General features: G+C 43.8%; 1 protein-coding gene across 3 annotated transcripts in view; it reads right to left on the bottom strand.

Annotated features, from left to right (window-relative positions):
* Positions 1-27540, bottom strand: part of Tmem117 (transmembrane protein 117) — a 462083-nt gene that overhangs the window by 307078 nt on the left and 127465 nt on the right. The window contains exon 2 of one of the 3 annotated variants that reach the window (XM_039079771.2): positions 9679-16131. The exons of the other annotated variants lie outside the window; for them this stretch is intronic. Within the exon in view, the coding sequence (XP_038935699.1) occupies positions 13181-14227 (1047 nt within the window). The 5' untranslated portion in view covers positions 14228-16131 and the 3' untranslated portion in view covers positions 9679-13180. Of the gene's footprint in view, positions 1-9678; positions 16132-27540 lie in introns of those variants that run through there. 3 annotated transcript variants of the gene reach the window in all.

The following is a 27540-nucleotide window of genomic DNA, read 5'->3' as shown; positions in this document are numbered from 1 at the left end:
TCTTCGTTTTGACACTGTATCATTCAGTATGTCATAAAACTTTCCTGGCAAATTGAACAGTTTTTGTCAGATAGGATTAGGATTGTGTCATGAAATCCAACAACTGCTCGTGACAAATAGAATCAAATTCTTATCTAACTATGAGTAAAGGAAAAAATAGATATCAAAAAGATGCAGACTACCTATTTAAATTCAGGAGTGAAGCAAGTAATGTTTTCCTTTCATGCTAAAACAACATTTGAGTAGAGATTTGTGTCTATAAAGTAACAAACCAATAAGAAGCAAAATGCGTGGAAATGAAAATGGAGAAATAAAACATCAATTTTTTTTCCCAAAAGTTATATAAGATTATCAATGAAGAGATCTTGGAAGAACGTCCAAGTATGTTTTTAAATGATGATGGAGGCATTTTGGTCAGCTTGCAAAGGAAGAGAATATTGGGCAAGAGTCAAGTGCATTCCATTAAACCAGCAACAAGTTGTTAGAAAGCCTAGTTTTAAAAGACAAAATATTTACAGTGTTCACACACAAAGCATAAGGAAGTAGATGGTGATTTTTTTTTTTTTTTGGAACCAGCTTGCAAGCCTTTCAATGCCTTAGTGAACATTCAAGACGAGTGAAAGCCAGTTAATACAACCATGTTTTTAAAGTAAATTATGTAAGTCTGCAATTATACATTTAATTAGGTCACTGCTGCTTGCAATCACACACACACACACACACACACACACACACACACACACACACCTTACAATGATAACTTGCTACTATGATTGACATTCACTGTTTCTGTTTGGTGGGACTACCACATACTAGACACTTAGATGCTCTACTGAACCTCTCTCCCTGGTTCCACATTCAGATACACGTTAATACCTTGGAATTGACTATGGCTGGGGGACTTATAGCATGGAAGGTAACAGATTCTTCCCCTCCCTCCCATTCTCCAGAGAACCAATTATTCAGCATTTACTTGGACTCCAAAGAACCCTGGGATGAAACCTATAAAAATGTAAAAGAAAAGGGGTTGGGGATTTAGCTCAGCGGTAGAGCGCTTGCCTAGGAAGCGCAAGGCCCTGGGTTCGGTCCCCAGCTCCAAAAAAAAGAACCAAAAAAAAAAAATGTAAAAGAAAACACAGCATCCTCAAGATCGCAGGCCTGGAGGATTCCTTAAGCAGAAGGCAGCCACACATCCACAGGAAGAGCCCACAGAGCAGGTTTGCTGGGAAAGACTCCTTCAGAAGATGTGTGGGGAGGCTTTAAGTCACCAACCCAATGAATGAAACGGTGCGGCGTATTGCAGGACAGCCTCCAAATTCAAAAGAAGATGGAAAACTTCAGCACAAATTCATCTTTTATTAAAATGAACTTCCTATTGAAATCCCAAAAGGTTTCAATAGGTCTTTACTATAAAATTGTAAAAAATTTGCATAAAAGAGAAAAGGCCCAAGGATAAAAGTTTCTAAGAACAGAACTTGGAACTTCTGCTCAGTCATTTCAATTAATTATGCAGTTATAATGCCTTCACTAGAATCGCACCAGCATAGGAACAAACTGTCTAGAGGCAGCCTTTTGTGGATGTAGGAAATCAAATGTCAAAGGCTGATCAATGGAGTCAGGGGGGCGAGCTCCTATAAGTACAAGAGTTAAAGCAGTCAGAAGAAGGTACAAGACGATATCCTCCTGCCTCAGCCTATAGAGAGATTTCTGCAATAAGATGCACACATTCAATCTATACAGGAAAGGAAGTTATACATCGAAATAGGTGAAATTCCAAGTTTTGTTCATTGAAAGAAAATGCAGTAGAAAACAGCCGAGCTGAGTGAGTGATATGAAACCGGACATTTGCTTACTGAGGAAACTGCTGTCAAATCATGTGTAGCTTGGAGGGGTCAGCACAGGAAGCTCTACGCTCTGCTATACTTTTCTGGTGTGTGTGCAAAATGGCTGAAGATTGGGGGCAGGGATTGTACACAGCACGAATGCTTTGAAATCAAACCGAAAGCTGAAGCACGTACAGAACTCGAACGTTCCGGTAAGAGGAAGGAAGGCAACTGGAAATGGCCCAGAGGAGGAAAACGTCTTCTGCTGCGAGTAACATGAAAGATCAATAAATCTATGAATGGATACTCAACTTCACACAACAAAGGGAAATTAAAATTAAAAGCACAAAGGCATCCCACTTTACAGGGACTGAGGAAATTAAGAAGTAAGAGAATAAGAAGGGGCCATGAATGGGAAGAATCAATGTTCACCGCCAATCCCAAGCTGCTGCCATGGGCTCCCAGCTGCGTCCCTGTATGTATCTAGTTGATATGACGCGGCGTCTTACCTGTTTCCACCACTTCTCTCACTAGACCACAAGATTCCTGAGCACAGGGGCTGCAGCTTGGGTCATATGGTATGAACTCATTAATAGTACATGAATAGAAATATCCTCAGTGAATGCACACACACACACACTTTAGCCTGTGTTTTCATATGCAAGGAAATGAGACCCAAACTTCTCAAAGTGCCTAGAGGAATGTTCATTTGTTTGCAGCTTTACCATATCCATCGGGGAATTCAACAGAAATAGAATCAATCAGGGGAGACAGAGGAAGAGAGGCGGACAGAGACACCAAGTGACAGAGAGAGGCAGAAGCTTACTGTGGAGAACTAGTTCCCATGATTTTAGGGATTGAGAATTCGCCCTGCAAAGCAGAGACCCGGAATAGCCAATGATGTGGTTCACAGCCGAGGGCAAAGACCTCAGAACCAGGTAGGCTGAGGACGAAGACCCCAGTCTGAGGATCAGGGAGAGATATCTCCACTCAGCAGAAAACAGTAAGAGCAAATCCTTCCGCTCTTGCCTTTTGTTTTGAACTGAACATGTCTGCTCCTCGGAAGAAGGGCCAGTCTGCTTTCTCCAATCCACTGATCCCAATGTCAGGCTCATCCAGAGACACCTCCATAGACACCCATAAATGGTGTTTCATATGTGTACCCTGAGGGCCATCAAGCAGGCACAAAAACAAAGCCCTATATTTACCTTTAAAGCCTACATTGAGGAGTATCATGGTGCTAAAGGCTTTAATTTTTCAATTAACGCAATCATTTGTTTTGAATTTTAATTTCAGTGTTGGTATGTTTACTGGATACCATGCCTTCCCACTTTTACTGCAATACCGAGCCCAAAGACAGCATAAAATAAGTATGAAAAAATGGCGAATTCTGCAGTGGTAGAACTCTAATGACTTTAAATCAATTCCATTGCGTTGTAAATCACACATGTATATTTTCATCTAACTAATTGATACAATACCAGCGTTGTCTCCTATGAAGTTAGCTCTTATAATTTCACTAAGAAGATAGTAAAACCTAGGAGAGAGCTACCCATGTTTTCATATTTTTTCCCCATGGGTCGTCTCTAAATTTATTTTTTTTAATTTTCTCATCTTGTCAGCTGCTCAGCAAGGTGAGCATCTCCAAGGGAAAAGTCACAACGGTTCACTCTCAAAGAATCCTTGTTCATATTTCCAACTGCCAGATTATGATACAAGCTGAGGTGTCCAGAAGCAGTCTTGTCCACCATCTCAACCTTCAGATACGTGCCCCATGACCTTGACCTAAGCAAGCTCACAAATGTTTCTGTCACCGGCCTTCCTTAAATCATTACCTTAAACTGAGCATGCTCAAGAAAGCACCCACCCCTCAGTGCTTTATTGTATGAACATGCATAAGCTATACAAATAAATTCTTCCTACTTCTCTCTGCTCTGAGAGGTCGTGGCTTTGAAAGTATCCCTCATGCTGTCCATAAATGTAGCGGATAGTAACTCTTTCTCCATGGATAGTAGTAACTCTTTCCCCATGGATAGTAACTCTTTCCCCATGAGCCTTCTCTCCACCACATTTGTTTGTGTTGGGTTACAGCTGGGAGACAAGGCTATTTGCCGCAGTTTAGTCAACATTTCTAGATGTCTACAGAAGGAGAAAATTTTTTTTCAAATATAAAGCGTGTCACTGGGAAAGTGTAAAAGTTCAACCTCTGTCATGTGGCATCCCGCAACCCAATTCACCCTCTCTTGTTTTTGTTTAGGGACTTAGAAACACATGCAATTCTCTAAGCAGGACGGCAGCACCACAGAGTGAACAGACACAGCAATGCATTGCAAACCCTTTGCTGTGGATCAGGAGTATAATAATCACGGTCAGTATGTTATCTCCTCTGAACAGGAAAAAGAAGTCAAAGTCTTATTAATGATCTCTGAGTCTTTCAGGAAAGAAACCACCAGCCTCCCCACGCTGAAGACAAATAAAACGTCCTACCAGCCAAGGGGCGTCGCCCAGGACAATTTTCATCCAGCTATTTTTGAACTTAAGAAAGAAGGAACTTAGAAACCCGTGTTCAAATGCACATCTACCTAGAAGATTGAGGGAATTATGCAAAATTCTGGGGACTATCGTTAAAAATAATATTTGGATTCAAATCACAGCATGCGTCCAACCTTTTCAAATCGCTCCTCAGCCCCCGGCTTCAGTTACTGCATCTAGTAGCCAAGGGAGTTGGCTTTCCAGCTATGATACATTATGAATGGGCTAAGAATAATCTGAAGAGATAATTAGAGGCTCAGGTTTAGAGCAGACACATTACACAGAACACCACTAAACTACACTCATATGTAAGTCATTCTCTGCTTGTTCAACCCCCAATTCCTTGAGTTACCAAAGCTTGACAATAAATCTCTGAAACTTTTCACCATGAAAAAAAACAAAAACAAAAACAAAAAAAACCCTACCTTTATTAATTCTTTATGGCCGTTACGGATCAAACTCAGGTGACTCACACATACCAGGCAGTCCAGCGTGCCACGGCTGAGCTACACTGTGTCCCCATTGGACACATGTAAAATCTATGCGTTGTGAGGGAGCATTTTGTTTCTGCTGAACACACGTCTACAAACTGATATGTTGCTTCAGGTTAGCATTCAAGGTGACGGTATGAGTGTGGCATCTTCATGCTTTCTTCTGGTTGGCCCTCCTTCCTCATCCCCCTCTCATCTGTCCCTTCTTCTCCTAGGAGCTCTACGCTGCTTTCAAGTCACCTGTGATCTATTGCCCTCTACGGTTGCCTCCCGCCGTCTTAAGAACACTTTGTCCTCCCACGGTTCTCTTCAGCCTCCTTGGTCTGATCCCACACTAACACACACACACACACACACACACACACACACACACACACACTTTTGTAAGAAGAAAAGAAGATGCCTAGGAAATGACTCTGGTGGCAAAGGGCTTGCTGTGTGGTAGAAGGACTGTGTTTGGATCCCAGCATCTACACAAAAGACAGGCACAGCAGCATGTGTCTGTAACTTGCCGAGTTGGGGTGAAGAAGCAGAAGGTTCTCAGGACTCACTGACCCATAATTCTCCAGGTTCAGTGAGGAACTCTCTCTGAAAACACACAATGGAAAGCAATCTAAAAAGACACCTGATATTATCTGCACACATGCCACACACATACATGTATCCACATGTCCAAGGGCGCACACTCTTACAAACATACACATACACACACACACACACACACACACACACACACACACAGACACACACAGACACACACAGAGACATACACAGACACACATACATGTATCCACATGTTCATGGGCGCACACTCTTACAAACATACACATACACACACACACAGACACACACAGACACACACACAGACACACACACACAGACACACACCACACACAGACACACACACACAGACACACACACACAGACATACACACCACACACACACACACAGAGACATACACACAGAGACATACACACCACACACACACACACACATATACACACACACCACACAACATCATACATATACATACAATACCACACATACATACATGGTATCACACACTAATACATAAATAATAAAAGTAAAAACAACTTATACATAACTAGTTTGTCAACAAATGCCAAGCATCCACTTTAAGTGTAAAGGCCCTTACAGTGTGGAGCATTTGTTGCGGTCCTAACGCTGGAGGCAGAGACTCAGAGCAGCTACAGATACACCTGCGTATTTGCACTTAAACATGTTCCTTGGCGCTGCCTACATGTCTTGCTGACAGCCAACTGTCTGCAGACGTAGAGCATCACCCTTGGCCATCATTTAGCTACCAACGAATGGCAGTGAACTGTCTCCCCACACAATGGAAGGAGGAAGGCTCTCTCCTTCAAGGTCCCAGCAAAATGCAACATCAGAAACCAGCCATGAGAAATTAGCAGATACATCCAAATGGAGGAACTTGATAATATTATCTACTGATCTATCCTTCTTTTGTCAGTGTTATAAAAATCTAAAAAGTCGCTTGATGTCCCCAGACACTGAAGAAATGTGACGACCAAATACGTTGTGTGTCCTTGGGTGGCACTTTGACTTAAAGGCAGTCGCAAAGATGACCATGGAAGTTGTATTGCATCTGTTGTGTCTTGACCCTTGTTTATGAGCAATTATGCTTTTTTATAGAAATGCATGAAGGAGTTAAGGCTATACACATAAAGATCATACATATGTACAAAGAGAAATGATCATATAAATGCATTAAAAATTAATTACTAACTATAGCTACTGGTTCTTTTGGACTGCTTTTAAACCCCTTCCTGTATGTTTTAAATTAGATCGAAGAAAGTGTTAAGAGAATACTTGACTATGTAACTTCCAGTCAGAAATGTGGCATGCCGGGTGTCCTGTAACGTTCCAACCAGACCCAGTACATATTTTCCTGGCTACAACACGGAAACTATTAAGGAAGCCAGTAAAATGAGTAATATGCATGTGTGATTTGTGATGCTATAAAAACTTTTAGCACGGCAGTTAAATAAAAATCTTGGAAGTTAGTGGGAAGGTTTCTGTGGGAATGGCGGGTGGATAGGACTATCTTCTGAGGCTATGATGCAGCAACGGAGCACCCATAGGGAGCACCCCTCAGACAAGGAGTGGCACCTGGTATGGTTCCGTGGTGCTCCTGCCTGTGCACTCTCAAGCTACATTATCCAAGTTTACGTGGGAGGCAGAGAATAAAGGACAGCAGACAGCGGAACAGCTAGCTTAGCCTAGAAACAGTGTTTGCGGTTACTTTGTTTCCACACACAGGCTTCAGACACAACAATGGAGGCCCTACTAAAACACAACTTCAGCAAAGAACGTGCCAAGACTGCAAGAACCGGGAAGCTTCTCACAGACAGGGAAGTGATAACTCATATAATATCAGGGTCATCTGCAGTGACCACAAAGCTGTCAGCATGATGTGCCATGCACCGGATGAATAAGATCACTGACCCGTGCTAATTTGTATCGACTACCAAAGAGTAGTCACACAGAACCATCTTTGATGGGGAAGGAGGGTGACCTAGGTCATGTGAAATTTCCTGCAGATGCTCCCACTGGAGGTGGGGGAGGATGGGCCAGCCTTTCCTTAGAGCAGAGTGCCACAAACTGTCACAAATTGTAGCTGTGTAATGAACCTAAATTAGGAGTTCTCACACATATGCAACCGGCAGAGGATCTGAAATACCATCTGTTATATTTAAACCTCAGAAATCTTCTCTAGAGAAGTTTCCTTTTCTGAAGAAAGAAGGCTCTTTAATACAAGTCCAGTAGAATAAAAAATAAGATGTTCCAACAGGTCTCCAGCAATCTATTTTTTTTTTTTTGCCTCACACCTGTCCGAATTCAAAAACTACGTCAGCATTTCATTACTGTGTCTTCCAAAACTTTCCAAAGTCCTTTCAGTATCTATATAACAAAAGGAGGAAATTGTGAGTGAGGCAGGAGTTGAGCCCTCAGAAGAAGAAGAAGAACCCTCAGTGGAGAAGGGAGAAATCACAGAGGGTGGCTACCTGACTAGGTAAGGGGATTAAGGAGCAAGGTGCAAAGCTGTGGGGCCAGAGCCCAAATGGCAGAAGGACTTCTTGTCATTTATAGCTAGCGTTTCCCTGACAATTGGGGTTTGGTTGCAATTTGCAAGCTGTGGAAGCAGTCTTTAAACAGCAAGCCATATATGGGCTTACCTGGGATACACTCAAAGCAATTTTGTATATGTGAGAGCTTGGATTTGGTACTAGCCATCCATAGAAGCTTTGAGGAGGAAAACAGCAAGAGCCAGGTTATGCTAATACCAAGACCACCTGCTGCCTGGTTACATCACAGCACACCAGCACTTGTCAAAATAGTACAGTCAGCAGCTGTCCAGACCCAGATCCACCGCCCTGAACCTGTCCATCTCAACATCCACCCCATCTATGCGCTGCAGATCTCCATGACACAGGGCAACAACAGGATATATCAGAATCTCAATGAGGATCCAGTGTTGATGGGGTAGCAACAGCCAGAGGCCTCGAGCCAGACTCATTCCGACGAACATTTGCAAGCAAAGGGTAGTGTATGATACACTGACACACTGCGGCTTCCCACAGTAAGTTTTTTTTAATTTTTATTTTTAATTTATTTTGTAGGGAGGGTAGATATGGAAGGGTGAATGATGTAAAACTCACAAAGAATCAATAAAAATTATATATGAAAAAAATAAACAGTGCATGTCAGGATAAAGAGATGCTCAGTGCCCAAGAGCACTGGCTGCTCTCTCGAAAGATTTGTTCCTAGCACCCATGCCATAGCTCACAGCCATCTGTAGCTTCAGTCTGGGAATCCAATCCTTCTGACCTCTGAGTGTACCAGGCATGCAGTATTCAGATGTAACGTTCAGGCAAAACACTCCTACACACAAGATGAAATAAATTAATCTTTCAACGTATATGTCACTTAACCTGTAAAATAAAAAATGGAGAAATAACAGAGTCTTGCTAAGTGCCTATCCTCCGAACACCTTATGGTGACTTTCCTCAAACTCGGCTGGCATTAGACATCCTGAGTTACTTGTTGAATACGCTGAAATGCTCTGAAGATCAATCTTAGATTTCATAACTTCTTCAAGTTCTAGCTTGCATTCTGTCTGGCGCATTTTCCCCGAGTGGAGCAGAAATGGTAGCTGAATCTTCACTGGTCGTTAATTTTAGCAGACGGTTGGTTCACTCTCACCATTACCCATGAACACCATGACCATTAGGAAGCCAAGAGTTGTCAGAGAACAGCTGAAGTTGTCATTAATACACTCTAGGCTTAAATTTAAATGATCATCCCCAGCCTTAGCATAGACCCGAGGTGTTAAATATATTTGCCTATTTGCATAAAACGTTAGGCTCTGTCAGTTTATTGACGGGAGTGAATTAACTCCCAGCCGGCAGTGCCAGATTCAGCCAATGGTAATCCAGAGGCTAGAGTCTTGACCTTGAAATGGCTTCCGTGTTCTACTGTGTGCGCCAAGCTTCCACTTTCCACCTCCTCACAGTTGGCCTCTGACCAAGAGAAGAAAACATACAGAGGGATAATATGAAGCTTACCACCTCTGAGTGAAGCTAGAATCTTGATTCGGATCAGATTGGGCTGCAAATAATATAGAAGACATAAAACAGCTACGGACGGATGACGCGTGGCAAGGATTTCTGAACGCTGCTGACACAGAGCCCAGTCACGTTCAGTGAGCCAACCTCTTTCTGCAATCAAAGACGACAGAGGTCCCGTCATTGCATTTGACATGCCACCACGGGCTTCTTTAATCTGTTTGTTCTGTATTTTTTTATTTATTTTTAATAGGCACCACTAATTACTGGACATTTCTAAGGATTTATGATTACTAGCTAAACCATTGCCTTGCTCAGGGTGGTCCTAGCAGGGAAGGATGTGTGTTGAATGTTTTCATCGACCCTAACTAGCATGTTGTATCCCTGGAGCTGCGTTCAGATTGGAGAAGCTTTCTCCAGGTGGGGATTGCTATACATTGAGTAAGGGGGAACATCGGAGCTCTCTCATGGGATGCTCACAGAAGCTGTATTAAAGTGTTTCCAGAACTGTCAAGAGCTAGAATTCCAGCTGTTGATAATTAAGGCTAAAGAGGAGCTCTCTATATAGTCTGGATGACACCTTCGCATAGCTTATATTATATGAGTATTGAAAATTATTGATGGAAAGGCAAACTTAAAAAGCTAAAACAAAACATTATATCTATGAAATAAAAACGCTACATGTGACTTCAAATCATGACTAGAACTGATCATAAGCTACTCTGATGTTTTTGCTTAATTGAAAATGGATTCTTTTCTCAAACAATGTATCCCAATTATAGTTTCCCCTCCCTTACTTCTCCCAGTTCCTGCCCAAGTCCCCTCCCTTTGTATCCAATCCTTTTCTGTCTCTCCTTAGAAAAGAACAGGCTTCTAAGAGATAACAACCTATATGTCAAAGTAAAAATATAATAAAAATGAAGCAAAACTATCATATTGACGGTGAACACGGCCACCCAACAGGAGGAAAATAGTCCCAAGAGCAGGCACGAGAGTCAGAGACTTGTTCTTTCTTCACGCTCAGAGTCCGGTAAGAATACTAAGCTAAGCACTATAATTTATACCCAGAGGACATAGTGCAGACCCGTGTAGGCCCTCTACTTGCTACTTTGATGAGTTCATATGGGCCTGCTGCAATTGATTCAGAGGCCTTATTCTCCTGGTGCCCTCCATCCCCTCTGGTTCTTAGGACCTCTCTGCTCCTCATCCTCTGTGTTCCCTGAGCTCTGAGGAGAGGGAATTGTATGCTTTGTACCTGGAAGAAATGGGAGGATAAACAAGAGATGGAGAAATGTGTGGTAATGGGAAGCCCAGGACAAGTAACAAAAGATCTGGGCCGCAGTCCTAACCTCTGTTCTTACTGACTACAGCCAAGAAGGAGGAAACACCTCTCGGTGCCTCTATTTCACCCCCTGCCTCTTTCAGCCACCAGAACTGAGCCTCCAGACAGCAGGAATTACATCCTCCAATAGACAGGGATGCATGACTGTCACATAGGGATTTCCTGGATGGCATCCACCTCTGGGTTTTATATGCATCATCGTTGAGAAAGGAAGACTCTGGTCACAGATGAGTCTGAACTAAATGTATTCCAAACCATGACTGCTATCCACCATAAAACCCACCACCACGCACAATTGTCCTTCGAACAAAAATATAATTAGCCTGTGGAAACACTCCACAAACCCTTCTGACCTCCACGCAGACAGAACCACTGGCACTGATGAAGCCTACTGATGGGTAAGTGCATCTCTAAGAGCAGGGTTCCTTATTGAGAGCGCTTTCGGCATAAAATAATTGATAAGGTCCTAGGAGACGCTGAAAATTCATTATACACTGTTAGCATTTATAACGCTGGGTCCTACCTCTCTAACAAGCAGTGAAAGAGATGGCACAATGGGTAAGTTTCATAGCGTACAAGTGCAACGTTTTTTATTAAAACAACCATGAATGACCATGACTCTTTCTGATTAAAATTCTTTCAAACGTGTTTCACTCAGTACACCAGGCTCACTAACGTCTTTAGAGAAGAGCTGAGAGTTCAAGAGTTCCTGTGGATGCAGAGAACTGTTGAAAATTTACCGCAGGTGATACAACGATGACCTTTCCTTAGAGTACACATGTCATTTTCAAAAGAACTGATAGAAAATCCAAAGCACAAACAAAAAAACACAACAGGTCTCCTAAAGGGAAGATTCCTTTTGCAAACATTCAAAACTGATAGCTGACCAGCTCAGGACACTGCCGTCTCCTCTGTGTTGATGTTCCCTGTCCAAATTCAAGACGACAGGGAAGGGTTGTGCCAGAGCACAGCTGCGGCACACAGCAGGAAACCCACCAGCAGAGTGGCCCCGTCACCAAGAACAGCCGGCACACACCAATCCGAGAGTAATTAACGCGTGATGCACCGACTAGATTGTCTAATTAAATAACGGTGTTTAATTACTAATTAGTATGTGACTTATGCAGACGGAACGTTTAGACTTGTCAGATGTTAAAAGGAACCCTGAGAAACCCGAAGCCCTGTCACTTCTGTGTCTCTGACACAAGTGAGAAAGAGACGAGCCTCCTCTGTCTAGCCAAACCGCAACATGAAGAAGTCGCCCATCTTCCTGAGGGAGACGACGTCTTCATTCTGCTTGAGTCGGGATGTTACCTGCGACAGCCAAGATGGTGCTTCAAACTGTGGGGTGATATGTAGTTCTAATATCCCGCCCGTTAGAATATCCAACGCTGACCAGTAGGACTGGTTTGGTTCTTGCTTTGTCTATAGTTACTAACTACACACACACATGCAACGATCTGCCTTCAACGCCAACCTCCTCCAATGACAAACACTCAGAATATCAAATCACTCCCCTTGTCACTCTGGGTCTTGAAGTAGGGGCTAAAGAGGGATGCCAATAGACTCTGAAGACGGGTTCTGCAAGTCACATAAAACTTTGTTCCACAACTGTGAGACCTGGGAGTTTCTGGGTTTTCTTTTTCTTTTTTTTTTTTTCCTTTTTGGCATCTATAGAAAAAGTACCATCTGTCTCCTCATTACTCTGAAAAGGAAAGCAAAAGGAAAGCTTGGTGAAGCAGCAGGTTGCCAATCTTTACTTTCAATTATTTATCATCTGAGATGCAGGCGTGCACTCGAGCACACACACACACACACACACACACACACACACACACACACACGGCTCCGGGAATAACGTCTTCTGCATTTGTGGAAAGTGTAGGTGGGAGCGCCCCGTGTAAAAGGTTGAACAGGAAGATGAGATGGACACCCATCTTTATTAAACACTACTTCTCATCATCTTGCCAAAACAAAAGCAGCTAAGGACGTCTCCGCCATGTCCCTGGAGACAGTGCCACACCTGCTGCCTGAAAACACAATCCTGTAACAAAAGAAACCAGTAAAATGAGGACGCTGGCCGGGAGGACTTGAGGGACAGCTGCCTTCCCCAAATCACCCAGGCTGCCTCCCCCCGCCCCCACCGATGCTTTGGATGGCATTGTGTTTATTTATTTTGCCTGTGAGTGTATGACACCACACACATGAAGAGGTCAGAGGGTGTCTGCTAGGAGTTGCTTCTCTCCTTTCACTGCGTAGATAGATCCTGGAGGTGTAACTCAAGTCCTGAGGCTTCCCCGTAGGTCCCTTTCCCAACAGAGCCACTCCCCAACACCCACCTCACCCCCAGCCACCAGCTTTACCTGTACTTCCCTGTCACATCTCTAGGATGTGATACACCCCACCTCTAGGAAATCCTTCTGTTCAAGATGAGGAAGGTGGCCCGTTCTGTGGAGGTGAGGAAGATGGCCAGTTCTGAGGAGGTGATGAAGGTGGCCAATTCTGTGGAGGTGAGGAAGGTGGCCAGTTCTGAGGAGGTGATGAAGGTGGTCCATTCTGTGGAGGTGAGGAAGGTGGTCCATTCTGTGGAGGTGAGGAAAGTGGCCAGTTCTGAGGAAGTGAGGAAGGTGGTCCATTCTGTGGAGGTGAGGAAGGTGGTCCATTCTGTGGAGGTGAGGAAAGTGGTCCATTCTGTGGAGGTGAGGAAAGTGGTCCATTCTGTGGTGGTGAGGAAGGTGGTCCATTCTGTGGAGGTGAGGAAAGTGGCCAGTTCTGAGGAAGTGAGGAAGGTGGTCCATTCTGTGGAGGTGATGAAGGTGGCCAATTCTGTGGAGGTGAGGAAGGTGGCCAGTTCTGTGGAGGTGAGGAAGGTGGCCAGTTCTGAGGAGGTGAGGAAGGTGGCCCGTTCTGTGGAGGTGAGGAAGGTGGCCAGTTCTGAGGAGGTGATGAAGGTGGCCAATTCTGTGGAGGTGAGGAAGATGGACAGTTCTGAGGAGGTGAGGAAGGTGGCCAGTTCTGAGGAGGTGAGGAAGGTGGCCAGTTCTGAGGAGGTGAGGAAGGTGGTCCATTCTGTGGAGGTGAGGAAGGTGGTCCATTCTGTGGTGGTGAGGAAGGTGGCCAGTTCTGTGGAGGTGAGGAAGGTGGCCAGTTCTGTGGAGGTGAGGAAGGTGGCCAGTTCTGAGGAGGTGAGGAAGGTGGTCCATTCTGTGGTGGTGAGGAAGGTGGCCAGTTCTGTGGAGGTGAGGAAGGTGGCCAGTTCTGAGGAGGTGAGGAAGGTGGCCAGTTCTGAGGAGGTGAGGAAGGTGGTCCGTTCTGTCCAGGCAGCTCCCCTTGGGCTTCTTCAGGGTACTTGGCTCACCATTCACCTTCACCTTCACCTTCATCCCTCTCCCCCACCCCAACCCCCAGCTCTGAGGAAAAGAGGGCACCATAACTTTCTGTTTCTAGTAAAGAAGGAAGAGAATGGCAGCCATCAGTGTGAGGAATGAACTGCTAACTTGCCTTTTCTCTCCGACATAGTTTAAAATCCTCGGCTGAAATACAGGCTTGGGCAGTGTTAGCCAGGTGGAGACCTAGGAACACAGTCCAAGGCAGGAAGACAGAGACTCTATGGTGCCATGGGGACAGGCCTGCTCCCACAAGGAGCAGTTGAACAGTGGACAGTAGTTATAAGAACCTGTTCTTGCCAGCCTGGGGCAGGGGGGATAAGAGAAAGAGCCACAGGCTGGGTTGAAATTTGGAAGAATCAAGAAATGCTAGAGTCAAGCACAGAAGTGGAACAGAAGCCATGGGAAAGCCAATTCGGCAGGTGGGCCCCGGGGACAGAGCCCATGAACGCTGTTCATGCCAAAATTGGAAGTGAAGCCTGTGCTGCTGTCTTCTGGGTATTTTGTTGTTGTTTATGCTTTTGAGGATGAATGGTACGCATTTGTTCCATACACCAAAGAGCTTCTATGGGTGGAGTCTAGAAACTTCATATATATCTATTATATCTACACGAGTTGTATGACCATATTAGGAGGGCCATATTTGTTATCATTATTGTTAATTTCCAATTGCAAAAAAAAAAAAAGGAGCTCTACAATTACATTGGGGACAGTTTAATGGCATATCGAAGGCGTATGAACATACTGTATAATTGCTACTTCCAAGAGAAAAAAATGCTTTCTGAGTTATGAAGTTCTTCGCAAACAATTATCTGGATAAGTACAGGTGTCTTAGTTGGGGTTTTATTGCTGTGAAGAGACTCCATGACCAGAGTAACTCCAGTAAAGAAAACATTTCACTGAGGCTGGCTTAGTCTCAGAGGTCCATTATCATCATGGTGGGAAACGTGCCAGCGTCCAGGCAGAGCCGGTGCTGGAGAAGGAGCTGGGAGTTCCACATCTTGATCTGTGGGCAGCAGAAGGAGGCTGGATTTCCCAGGCAGCCAAGAGGAGACTGGATCACATTGTCCAGACTTGAGCATTTATCTAAGACCTCAAACCCACCTACACAGTGATGTACTTCCTCCAAAAGGACCACTCCTCCTAATAGTGTCATTTCCTTTGGGCCAAGCATTCGAACACATGAATCTATAGGGGCCGTACCTATTCAAACCACCACAACAGGTGAAAGTAACTGACTAAATTCTGGCAGGTTCTATCTCCAATACAGTGAACACCAAAGACAAAAGTTTGTCCACAGTGCCCTCTAGTGGTTCACATTTTCATTTCGACACAAATGGACAGCCTTTAAACAGCCTTCCATACTATGAAAATAACATGCACATGCACAAGACTGCGGAATCTGGAATCTTTAAATATGGAAACTATTAAGAAATGCTATTTTAGTCTATTAAACTGTCAAAATTAGTCAGTTCATTAGTTCATGTATGAAAGTAACATGATCTTGGAGGAATCAGTAAATGAATTACGAGTATTAGTATGGGTGCGTCAGAGACTGATTTAAGAGTCTTCTCCTAATCCCATTTTCCTTTTTTAATCCATACCCCCCTGCTTTTGAATGATAACCTTCCACAGACAGATCTCACAGATGTCAGTAGAGAAACACAACTGCCAAAGAGGAAACCAAAAATTTTTCCATGATAACGACATCGTTTATGTCTGGATTTTCAAATCTTTTATTTGTAAATTAGCATTATAGTCCTCACTTTTCTGAAACGAGCTGCCAATGCTTCCGGATGCCTGAAAACCAAGGAGTCCTCCAGACTGAAGCCAAAAATGGGGAAGGGAATGGCTGACTTGCTATTCTTGGGTTAGATAGAAGGTTTTCTTACCAGAAGCTGAGTTAAGTGGTGCGGCTGTCTCATAGTTGTCACAGTAATTTATAGAACCTAGGAAAATAAAGGTTATGAGAAAGGTGGAGGAGGAGAATGAAGAAGACGAGGGAAAAGAAAAGTGCCCATATAGAAGTATACATGAAGAAGAAATAATGAAAACCAGTAATAATTAAAACGGGAGGCCAGTCAGAGCCTTTCGTGCAGCATCTGAAGCCAGCCTCAGAGGAGGGTGGGTGTTTGGTGAACCATGCGGAGACCTCCTCTCACTGTCCAAAGAAGCAAAACTGGGAAGGAAGCTAAGTGGACGCTTTCATGGTTTCTAAGTTTCCGTCCCCAGTGCAGGAGCCTCCACAACACTGAGGATACATTAGAACTTACCAGGTTCAACACAGACAGTCCTCAACACATCTAAAACTCAAACACTTGGGGACTAGCTCTACTGTCCCTGGGTAGATCCCAAAAGAGATCCATCAGCACACACCAGAAGCACCTGTACGTCCACGTTTGCTGTAGTACTGTCGTCTGTAAGAGCCGAGTAGGAAGTCAACCTCCCGATGAGAGGATAAAGAAAGCAGGCCAAGAAGAAAACCATAAAGTGAAGTCAGTCACATTCAGAAAGATGCATATCTTCCCGTATGTAAAGCACAGATTTTGCATACACACACATGCACACACACATGCATGCAAACACACAGGCACTGGCACACTCAGATTATAGAAGCAGAAGGGGAACCGTTGAGGGGAGGAGCAAGAGAGCAAAGGTAATGTGTGACTGTAAACAAGGGCTGTGCTTGGTGTGTGTGTGTGGGGGGTGTGCTGTGTGTGTCTGTGTGTCTATGTGCTGTGTGTGTGTGTGTGTGTGTGCTGTGTGTCTGTCTGTGTGTCTGTGTGTCTGTGTGCTGTGTGTGTGTGTGAAGAAGTCATCATGAACCTCATTATTTTGTACATTTGGTTAAATTTTTCTTTTAATAAACAAGCTGAGAGCTTGGACTATGACTTAGTAAAACTGCTTACACTGAAAGTACGAGGAGTGAGTTTCCATCCTTGTGTGAAGGGCCAGGAATGATGGTGGGCACCTTCAATCCCAAGGAGGATAAGCCGGGAGGCAGAGGCAAGAGAAGCTCTGTAACATGGTGGATCAGCCTGTTCTGTGCAGCAAAGCCCCAGGCCAGTGAGAGATCCGCCTTCAAGCAGAAAGGCAGAAGGTATCTGAAGATCACTGCCCATGGTTCTCCACTGACGCCCACATGTAACAGGTGCCCACATGTATGAAAATACCGTACATGAATGCACACACATACACACAGGCACACAGAGACATGTGCACACACAAACACACAGATACACACACACACACACACAAAGAAACACAGATTCACATACAAATACAGAGACATAAACAGAGAGAAACAGATGCATACATACATACACACAAAACACACACCACACTCGTGCACACACACACACACACACACACAGGCACAAGACACACACTTGAACTGGACTGTGAATGTACATTAAAAGCCATGTGCTATATAGGTATGGTCCTCAAGGCAGAACTATGGAAAATGGGGAGATCTTTAAGAAGTAGGGCTTAGAAGAAGATCTTTAGGCCATTCTAGGTGTGTCCTCAAAGGAGACCATGAGACCTGGCTCTCTTACCTTCCTCTCTTTTGCTTCCTAGCCACAAATTGAGTGGTTTTTGCCCTGCCACACTTACCATAGTACAATGCCAAAGCAACAGAATCAATCCGTTGTTGACTGAAGCCTCCAAACATGCTAATCAAATTATTACAGAAGATAAGGAAGCCCCGCAGTAATTTTGAGTGAAGTTTCCATGTCTGAGTCAGCTACAGTCAAGGGGAAGTTACCTTATGAAATGACGGTCACCCCTACTGTAGCTGTGGGGGGTGGCAGAGGGAGCATGAGCCACACGTGTTAGAACAGCCCAGCCACTTGGTATTCTTTTTAAAAGCGTGTTAATTCACAAGGTAAATTAGATGTTCCTGGAAAAAAAATGGACACACTTGAATGAAAAATAATGTTACCCTACACATTGAATCAAGGTGAAGCCTAAAACTAAAATCACAGAATTAACTAAATTATGATAATGTTCATCTGACCCAAGGGAGAAAGCAATGAGGGTTTTCTTTCTTTCGAAATATTTTATTATTCTGGTTTTCTCCTAAAATAGAATTGCATTAATTTAATAACCAGGGGGGAACAGTTAACCACCTGTATGGTTTTATGTTCATCTGTATTTGTTTCAGATTAAGTTCTATAATATCCAAGACTAAGATACATAGTTTGCCTGCTTTATAAACCTAGTTATCAATCAAAAGACCAGGAGAAAAGAAAGTCCTGGAAGCGTCCCTGCTATTTCCACGTGACTCACAGGCATCGAAAGACAACTCGTGCTTAATTAGAGTCAAGAGTGCCAAGAACACATATTCAGAGGTGACCTTCTAGGGTCATGCAGGGTGATAGTTTTACAATCTATGTCACATCACTTTTGTTTGTCAGTGGGATCTGGCAGGCTAGACAGTTTCCTTGTAGATCGTGTCTATAGGAAAGGATTGGTCCTTTTACCCAGACTGTCTACCGATGTCGCAAGTCACCCCCTGGTACCTTCAGCTACCTTATCAATACTCCTCTCTTTGATGCTTATTCCAGCTCTGCAGAGAGCTTGACTGGAGGGGGTGGGTGGGTGGACACTGGCCTCTGCCTGTGCAAACCCTGCAGCATCTGGAATGGCCTGTAGAGGGCACCCTGGCAAAGGGTAGGGAGGGCAAGGTTTGGGAAGCTCTGAGAACTTCAGAGTTGCTTTCCCTCTGAAGCCCTGCTTCTCTCTCACCTCCCTCTTCTGCAGCAGGGACATCACGGGGATGGTTTGAGTTAATCGCACAGGCCATCCATGCTAGGCCTGTAGATGGAGGCTCTGCAAAAAAAAATCATTTTCTCCTTCCAGCTCCACTACAAATCCCCTCCTCCCTCTGTTTTTGTACCCAATAAAGATCATTTCTATCGCACGTGTTGGGCGAGTCAGTGCAAAATGTGAATTTCCTTGAGCACGAATATGGACTAAGATAAAGGGCGGTTGTATGTGTTCATTCCACTGACAAGGAAGCCCACACCACTCCCTGGAAAAGACCGAGTCCTACAGTGTTCGGGCTGCGACTACTGCTAATGCTCATACTCCTGACCTGAAGCGCTGCTGTGCTGTTGGTTATTTTCAATTCATTGGTTTTGTTTTCCAATAGCTGCTCCCCAAAATAGCAAATGTTAAATACTTTACAAACACTGTTTTCTACAACGGAAATTGCTACACATGATTAAATGTTCAGTTTACGTTGACCCTGGGAAAGTTTCTCATAGTGAGAAATAAGAATGTAAGAAGAAAACTGTGTTTTTATAGAGTCACGGTATTTTCATTGCGACTAAATGTTTCAAACACGTATTAAGCATAGTCTGTACCCTGGGATGCGTGGGATTATTTTAGTTCTGATGGAGAAAGCACAAAAGTACAAGAGTCTTGACTTCTGCTTGACCGTGAATCCTTTTAGGTACAGAACTATCCTTCCCCTCTGTGATGGTTTGACTATATTTGGCCCAGGGAATGGCACTATTAGGAGTACTTGTTGGAGTAGGTGTGGCCTTCTGAGTGGGTGTGGCCTTGTTGGAGTGGGTGTGTCACTGTGGGCATGACTTTAAGACCCTCATCCTAGCTGCCTGGAAGTCAGTTTTCTCCTAGCAGCCTTCAGATGAAGATGTAGAACTCTCAGCTCTGCCTGCACCATGCCTGCCTGGATGCTGCCATGTTCCCCCACCTTGATGATAATGGACTGAACCTTGGAACCCATAAGCCAGCCACAATTAAATGTTGTCCTTATAAAGAGTTGCCTTGGTCATGGTGTCTGTTCACAGTGCAGGCCTGGCATGGACTCAGTTGGTGTCCAGCTCGGCAGGATTAAAACACCCATGTTGACACCTCCAGCCTTCTCATAACTTCTCACAACCCATGTGATAAAGCTAGAGTTCTAAAGGGGGAAAACATTAACTACGGGTATTTTCGATATAAGCCTTTTAATAGAAACCAATTATACTTTACATAAGCGATTGTAACCTGCTGTGTCAGATAGGTCCATAGTGCCATTTTGCCATTTCCCCCAGCCATCCCCTCCCATCCTTTCCTTTCCAGCCTCTCCAGGGCTTTCTTCTCAATCCTCCACACTGCACTGAAGTCCAGCGAACACACCCAGGAGGACATGGGCTATCAACCATTTGGCACGGGAAGAGTTTTATATAACTAACTCTGTCCCTGAAGGAGTTAGGGATCTGCTGTGCTGAGTTGAGGGGCACAGAACGAACTGTTACTCGGGTATGACAAACACCAATTGTCGACCTCTATAGGTCCACAAAGCAGCGGCTTCTAGATTTACAGATGGATAACGCCTGGCAGGAGAGAAGCAGTTAACTAGGAATTGCGTTCTGGTATGAAGGCTGCGGTCGGCCTAACTGATTGATGCCCTAGGGGAAGGTATGTGAATTTCTTCATTCCAAAAACCCCAGGGTAGGCTACTGTTTCAGTGGCCCTTTCTCTCGCCCTCACAGTGAGGATGGTTCCCTGCTTTTAGAAACTGTAGTCATAAAGTTTTATCAACCTAATTAGTTTGAGTCCAACCTCTCCCCTAGCCTGCCACCCACCAGAGGCAGTGGAAGGAAAAGTTATTAGGGCACAGGGGAAGTGGACCTGTTTAGAATTAGCTCTTTGGGGGGTGAGTCCAATCTTGGTTGTCAGGATATCAGCAGTCCGGTCCTCTCGGCAGACAGCACACGTGAACCAGCAAAGGCAGTTCAATCCGGACAAACCTCAATCCTTGCCGACCAGCCAAGGCCACAGAAGCCCCAGGAACCTCACGGGCTGTTTTTTAGTGAGTGTCCCGCTATGACATCTCCACAAGCAAAGCTCGGCAGCCTCACAGTGTAAGGCAAATCAATGCATATCTGTCATCATCGAAGACTAGCAAGGCAGAGCAAAGCCCGAGGCCCCACGGTCTGTGGAGCCATGGTAATATTCCTTCTGAACATCGTGTGTTTTCTTCATGTGTGTCTGCTCCAGCAAAACATTCTACCACCTGTGTGCCCCAGCAAAACATCATCTGACATAACTCTTTCCAAAGAGGCCAGACGTTTCCACTTCAGGAAACTCACAATTTTTTTTTTTCTGAGTCAGTCATTTAGCATTTTCCCACACTATTGTGCAGCATCATTAACTCCTGTGAGCTTATTGACCGTCCATAACGCGCCAAGAATGGAACCTGGGTAAAGCAGAGGAAACAAGATTGACCTCTTTAACTTAAGGCAGGATGAGGGGAAGAGTTATTCTAATGGAATGTGGGAGGGAGGTAGGACAGTAGGGAAACAGGTCTGAGTGCTCTCCCAATGATCCGAAGGCATATGAACGGATCCCTGGCAGATGGGTGGAGCGTCGGGTGCGAAGGGCGTGACTGTGGAGCAGGGGTGGAAGCTGTGCTTCAGCTCAGCAAGGAGTGGAGACCTACAAAGCAGAAGGGGCAAGAGGAGCCAGCCGAAGTCTGAGAACCTTGTGTGCTGTGACTAAACCCAGAGAGGGAGTGGGGGCTGCCTCTTACGTCACCCCTGTCAAGTAACTCTACTGAGCACAAGAAGAGTGACGGATTCTGAGGTGGCGATTAACACGCTCAGACCTGCATTTCGTTAAGCTCCCGTTGGCTTCAGTGTGAGGAGATGGATTGCAAAAGCTGAGGTGACAAGGGGGAAGAGCAGTGTGGAAGCTGCAGCAGTAGTCACATGAGCTTGGTGACGACAACGGAAGACTTCCTGAAATATGTGCTCCCCTCTCTCCCTCCTCTCCCACTCACTTGTCTTCTTCATGAACAACGATGAAAACTAGCATCAACTCACCATTCTTTATGTAGCAGGCTTTGTTTTATAAGCATTTCATATTTGCGTGAGTTTTCCTAAGAACAAGACAACTCCTCACTGCCCAGAAAAGCAAGAGTTTCCCAAACAGATGAAATCACAGAGATTCTTGAAATCAAAGACATTTTTCTATACAACTTTTAGGATAGATAGAGAGAAGGATGATAGACAGAAAGATAGATAGATAGATAGATAGATAGATAGATAGCAGATGATAGAGAGATAGATGATAGATAGATAAATGGATAGATAGATGATAGATAAATAGATAGATGATAGATAGATGATAGATGATAGATAAGTGGATAGATAGATGATAGATAGATAGATAGATAGATAGATAGATAGATGATGGTAGATAGATAGATATATAGATGATGGTAGATAGATAGATGATAGATGATAGATAGATGATAGATAGATGATAGATAAGTGGATAGATAGATAGATGATAGATAGATAGATAGATAGATAGATAGATAGATAGATGATGGTAGATAGATAGATGATAGATAGATAGATAGATAGATAGATAGATAGATAGATAGATAGTAGATAGATAGATAGATAGATGGTGGTAGATAGATAGATGATAGATGATAGATAGATAGATAGATAGATAGATGGTAGATAGATAGAAAGATGATAGATAGATAGATAGATGATGGTAGATAGATAGATAGATAGATAGATAGATAACAGATGATAGAGAGATAGATGATAGATAAGTGGATAGATAGATGATAGATAGATGATAGATAGATAGATAGGTAGATAGATAGATGATGGTAGATAGATAGATAGATAGATAGATAGATAGATAGATAGATAGATGATGGTAGATAGATAGATGATAGATAGATAGATAGATAGATAGATAGATAGATAGATAGATGATGGTAGATAGATAGATAGATGATAGATAGATAGATAGATAGATAGATAGATAGATAGATAGATAGATGATGGTAGATAGATAGATAGATAGATAGATAGATAGATAGATAGATAGATAGATGATAGATAGATGATGGTAGATAGATGATAGATAGATAGATAGAATGATTATTCGTTGCTATAAATATTTACCAGTGAAAGAAAACTGTCTTAGGGATACCTTCCATTCTCACAAAGAGCTCAGAGTCCTTGTGGCAATTGTTGAGCATGCGTTAGAAGCAAATCCTACTTTTCTGAGGTTTATTCAGCCCTAGTAACACTGCCACCCATGGCCTTACAACAGTCAGTGAACTGTGGAGAGGGATACTCTCACCCACTGAGCTTCTGAGACCCTCCATTAGCAGAAAATCATGGCTAATCTCATCCTCACCTCCTCATGTCCCTGGCCACGAAGTCCCAAGCCCTGGCAGTGACCCTCATGGGACTGAACTAAGGAGGCCCTTACTTACATGCAGCAAGGACGCTTCAACCACACGCACTTCCCCGAAATCTAATTTAAGGGCAATAGAGAGAATGGCGACTCTATTAAATCCCTCACAGGTCTGCTTCCAGCCCCTGGAGCAATGGCATGTAATGTTATACTAACAGTCACAGACGCACAGCGTTCTGAGCAGACCTAGGGATATCCCATGAGGTGGAGCATCTCTCAAATCAGAGGGCTGTGCCTGTAATGCTTATCAGCTGTTAACCTGCTCGAGGATGCGGAAAACGCGTCTTAGCCTCTCCCAGCTTCCTCTGCACCTCATCTCTAAAATGAGGCATCATACTTACCGACTACCTCAGAAGGGCACGCTGAAAAGCAAAACGGCCTAAGATGCATCGAGATCTTCGGGTGAAAGATTTACCACACTAAATCCTATCTAATTTTAACCAATTACAGAGACAAACAAATCCCATTACATTTATACATTGAAGAAGGATGGCCTCGGCTAGCAGAGCTGCTTAAAAACGTGCATGGTGTGAGGTATAAAAACTTGGCGATCATCTTTGAATGAAAACAGCCTGTAGAGGCCGGCTCCGTCTAGAACCCTAGAGAGCAGCAGACCGTCTCACTGCGATGTTTTAAAAGTTAATGTGGAGTCGTCTTGATGTTATTTCGGGATAATAAAATGGTATAAATTCTAATTTCTGAAATGCCAGGAGAATAGCCTCAGAGTCACATGGTTCTCAAATTCTCCCCTATTCAGCCTCATTTCTCATGTGGATTTAAAACAGGCCAGAGGTTAACAGCTGCCAGGCAGAAATGACAGAGTCCAAAACCAAGAGGTGACATCCATTCCCTAGCATGTCCCATCCAAAAACCGTCTATAAGAGATTTTATTTTAAGTCGATGTTACATTATATTCCTCAGGCAGATCAGCTTCCAAACCGAGAAACTCTGGCCTTGGTTCATATACCGTCTAAATCCCACCAAAGGGCTTGTTTCTTATTTTGGAAGCGTGAGCTAAAATACAGCATGAGAGCTGGTGTACAGTGCAGTTCTTACCGTATTCGAACATAGGCGGAAATAGCACAGGATAAAAGTCTATGTCTGAGGGGCTGGGGATTTAGCTCAGTGGTAGAGCGCTTGCCTAGGAAGGGCAAGGTCCTGGGTTCGGTCCCCAGCTCCAAAAAAAAGAACCAAAAAAAAAAAAAAAGTCTATGTCTGAGAAAGTGGGAAATGCCACATTAAGACTGGTTTCAATATCTGCACTCCTAGTGAAGGTCACTTAGTCTAGACTGCTGTGTGAGTGTGGAGTTTTATGAGGCAACCAAAAAATTATTCGGGGATGAGAGGATCCACCCCATAGAGCCATAATGCTTAAAAATACCTTTGATATTCTAGCTGACTTAAACAACTAAGAATCCTATATGCGGGGGATTAAAAACTTGCATGGACTGAGTTATGAAAACTTTGCAATATGAGATCATCTTCAAATGAAAAGGCCTGTGGGGGGTCAGTTCCATCCAGAACTCTAGAGAGCAGCAGAACGTCTCACTGTGACGTTTCCAAAATTAATTCGGGGTCATCTTGAAGTTATTTCTGGATAATAAGATGGGGGGAGTCGTCCATAAAAAGAGGAATGATCGAGTCACCACCAAAAGCAAGCGAGGAGACCTGCCCAGCGGCTTCCTTCCCCTGTGAGATGCTGATTGTGCACAATGCCTGGGAAGTAATAAGCACTGTTGACACGGGCCGAAGGGGACTGGATCCCACTGGGACCCGGTAGCAGGGAGATGTGCCTGGCACTGTCTGCCAGGTATTGAAGGTGGGTCAGTCAGTGTCTCACATTGAGCCACCCTCCCTCTCTCCTACCCGCAGTAAACTGTCACGTACTGGAAATCAGTAGCTTTAAAGTGAGCACAGAGAGGCCCTCAGGACCTTCAGGTTACCACCCCTTGCTCTGACTTCCAACTGGAGTGAAACGGGGGTGACAGCAGGTGTCTGAGAAACCCATACAAAAAGCTGCTTATAATTAAAAAGCACTAATTTCTCCTTTCAGTCTATCAAGCCAGCATTTAAACGCACACCTATGAAAGTTTTTAAAAATGCCAACTCTGATTCAGGCCAAGCCTCTTATTGGCCTTCCATATCCTATAACCGTGTAATTCCAATTGGTAACCGCGATTAGATATTTAGGAGAATTTTTTTTTCCTGGAATTTTCCAGTGTGCTACAGGTGACACTTCCTGGAGTCTAAATGTTTTCATTCTAATTCCCAGCAATTTGACAACAACTTTGAAGGGAAGAAAACCACACCACCACATGGATATCATTGTAAAAGATCACTGCCAAATGTCAATCATTAAAATGTTTTACACTTGTGCCAGATTTGTATGAACTAAACCTTCTAACCTGTATCCTCCTTTGTGAGCAGCAGTTTTAAACACAGATTAGGCAACACAGCCCACGTACCCAGGACACATCTTTCTAGGCTACCCCTTCTCAGAGGGCTCTGGCCACACAGGGTGTCTTCTTGCGTAGGGAAACTTCTCTAGCATTTTGCTTGTTTTCCTGTGGTTCTGGGGATCAAATCCAGGGCCTCGTGAACGTGAGGCAAGCAGTCTCCCTTGGAGTTAAATCCTCAGCAAACAAAACAATTAACGGAAGCTTTTGTATCAGAATATTTCATGTTTTTAATGCTTACCACAATCTTTCCTGAGACTCGCTTGACAATTCTCCAGGCTTTTCAACCCAAAAGAAGTATGTAATTTTAGTTGGTGTAAAATTAGAACGTGGTGACAATACCCCGTCAAATTAAAATTGGTGGTTTTCTACGACTAATTGCAGGTATTAAATAGAGGCAAACAAACAAACAAAAAAAAAAAAAAAACACCAGCATCTCTACCACCAGTCATATGTTTCTCTGACAAATTTAGAATGAACGCTAATTATCAACACCCCAGCAGGGCAGCAAAGAATCAACCTGCAGATCTCATGGAGTTCAGCAATGAGCGACACTGTGTTGCTACAGTAAATTGGCTGACACACTCACTACTCCTTCAAAGAACAGGATGTCAAAATGGACCTTATCTACACAGAAGAAGAAAAGACAGCTTCTGGACAAGGAGGGCACAAAGTCTCCCAGTCCCCGAAATTACATGAACCCATGTAACACTTATTGTCTATGTACATTGAATTGTTATTCAATGGCAGACTACCAAGAAACGTACCGGCTAAAGCCCTCAGGGGAAAGCAATGTACAGTAAAATACACGGGATTCACAGCTATGGTGAAGCATCCCAGGAGCGAGCTAGCAAGCAAGGGAAAAAAACAGGAAATAAACCAAAATATGTTGAACATGGAGAGATTAAAAATAAGCAGAGAAGCACACTGAAGAAAAACTGTCCCGGTGCACACACTGATGTGCTGGGCTTGGAAGATGACTTCCTCTTTGCTGTGTGCTCACACAGTAAGTCCTTCTGTGTGAGCATGTCTACTACCCTCATGTCTCCATAAAAGGGCGTGAAATGCATTGTTAGGTCCCATTCACGAGACTTACCAAGTCAAAGTGTCTCATCGACAAATACAGTCACACTCTGAAATACTGGGATCAGGTCTTCAACACGGAAACTTGGCAAGGTGAAATCAGTTCAGACATTCCAGTATGGAAGGGAAAATGGTGATTTGAAACAGAAAGAAAACTTAGAGTGTAAAATATGGTCCAACACATGAGATATAACTGATAATTTCAGTGGCAGAATCTCAGCTAGGAATTCTAAAAAAGGACTAATGAGATAGAGGATATCTGTAGGCAGTGTGTCCCACAGAAGAGAGTGTTAGAAAAAGTGATAAAGAACGGGGAAGAGGGAGATAAACAAAAGAAAGAGATGGCCCAGCTTCTACCTCACTGAAATTCCAGAAAGATGTTAGAAGAGTGCAGGGAGGCAGTACCCAATGGTTGAAAATTCCCCAAGAGTCATGACAGTAATTCTAACAGTTGGACTTTCCAAAAGAACATTCTAAGCACAGTCAGTTGAAGGAAACCTATATAGAGTCACATCATAGTCAAAGGAACAACTTTAAATTCAGCCATATTCGAAGCAACAATGCAGAGAAAATCCT

Source organism: Rattus norvegicus, chromosome 7 (assembly GCF_036323735.1).
Source record: "Rattus norvegicus strain BN/NHsdMcwi chromosome 7, GRCr8, whole genome shotgun sequence".
In the NCBI taxonomy this organism is placed as follows: domain Eukaryota; kingdom Metazoa; phylum Chordata; class Mammalia; order Rodentia; family Muridae; genus Rattus; species Rattus norvegicus.
This window is presented reverse-complemented; position numbering and strand designations above follow the sequence as displayed.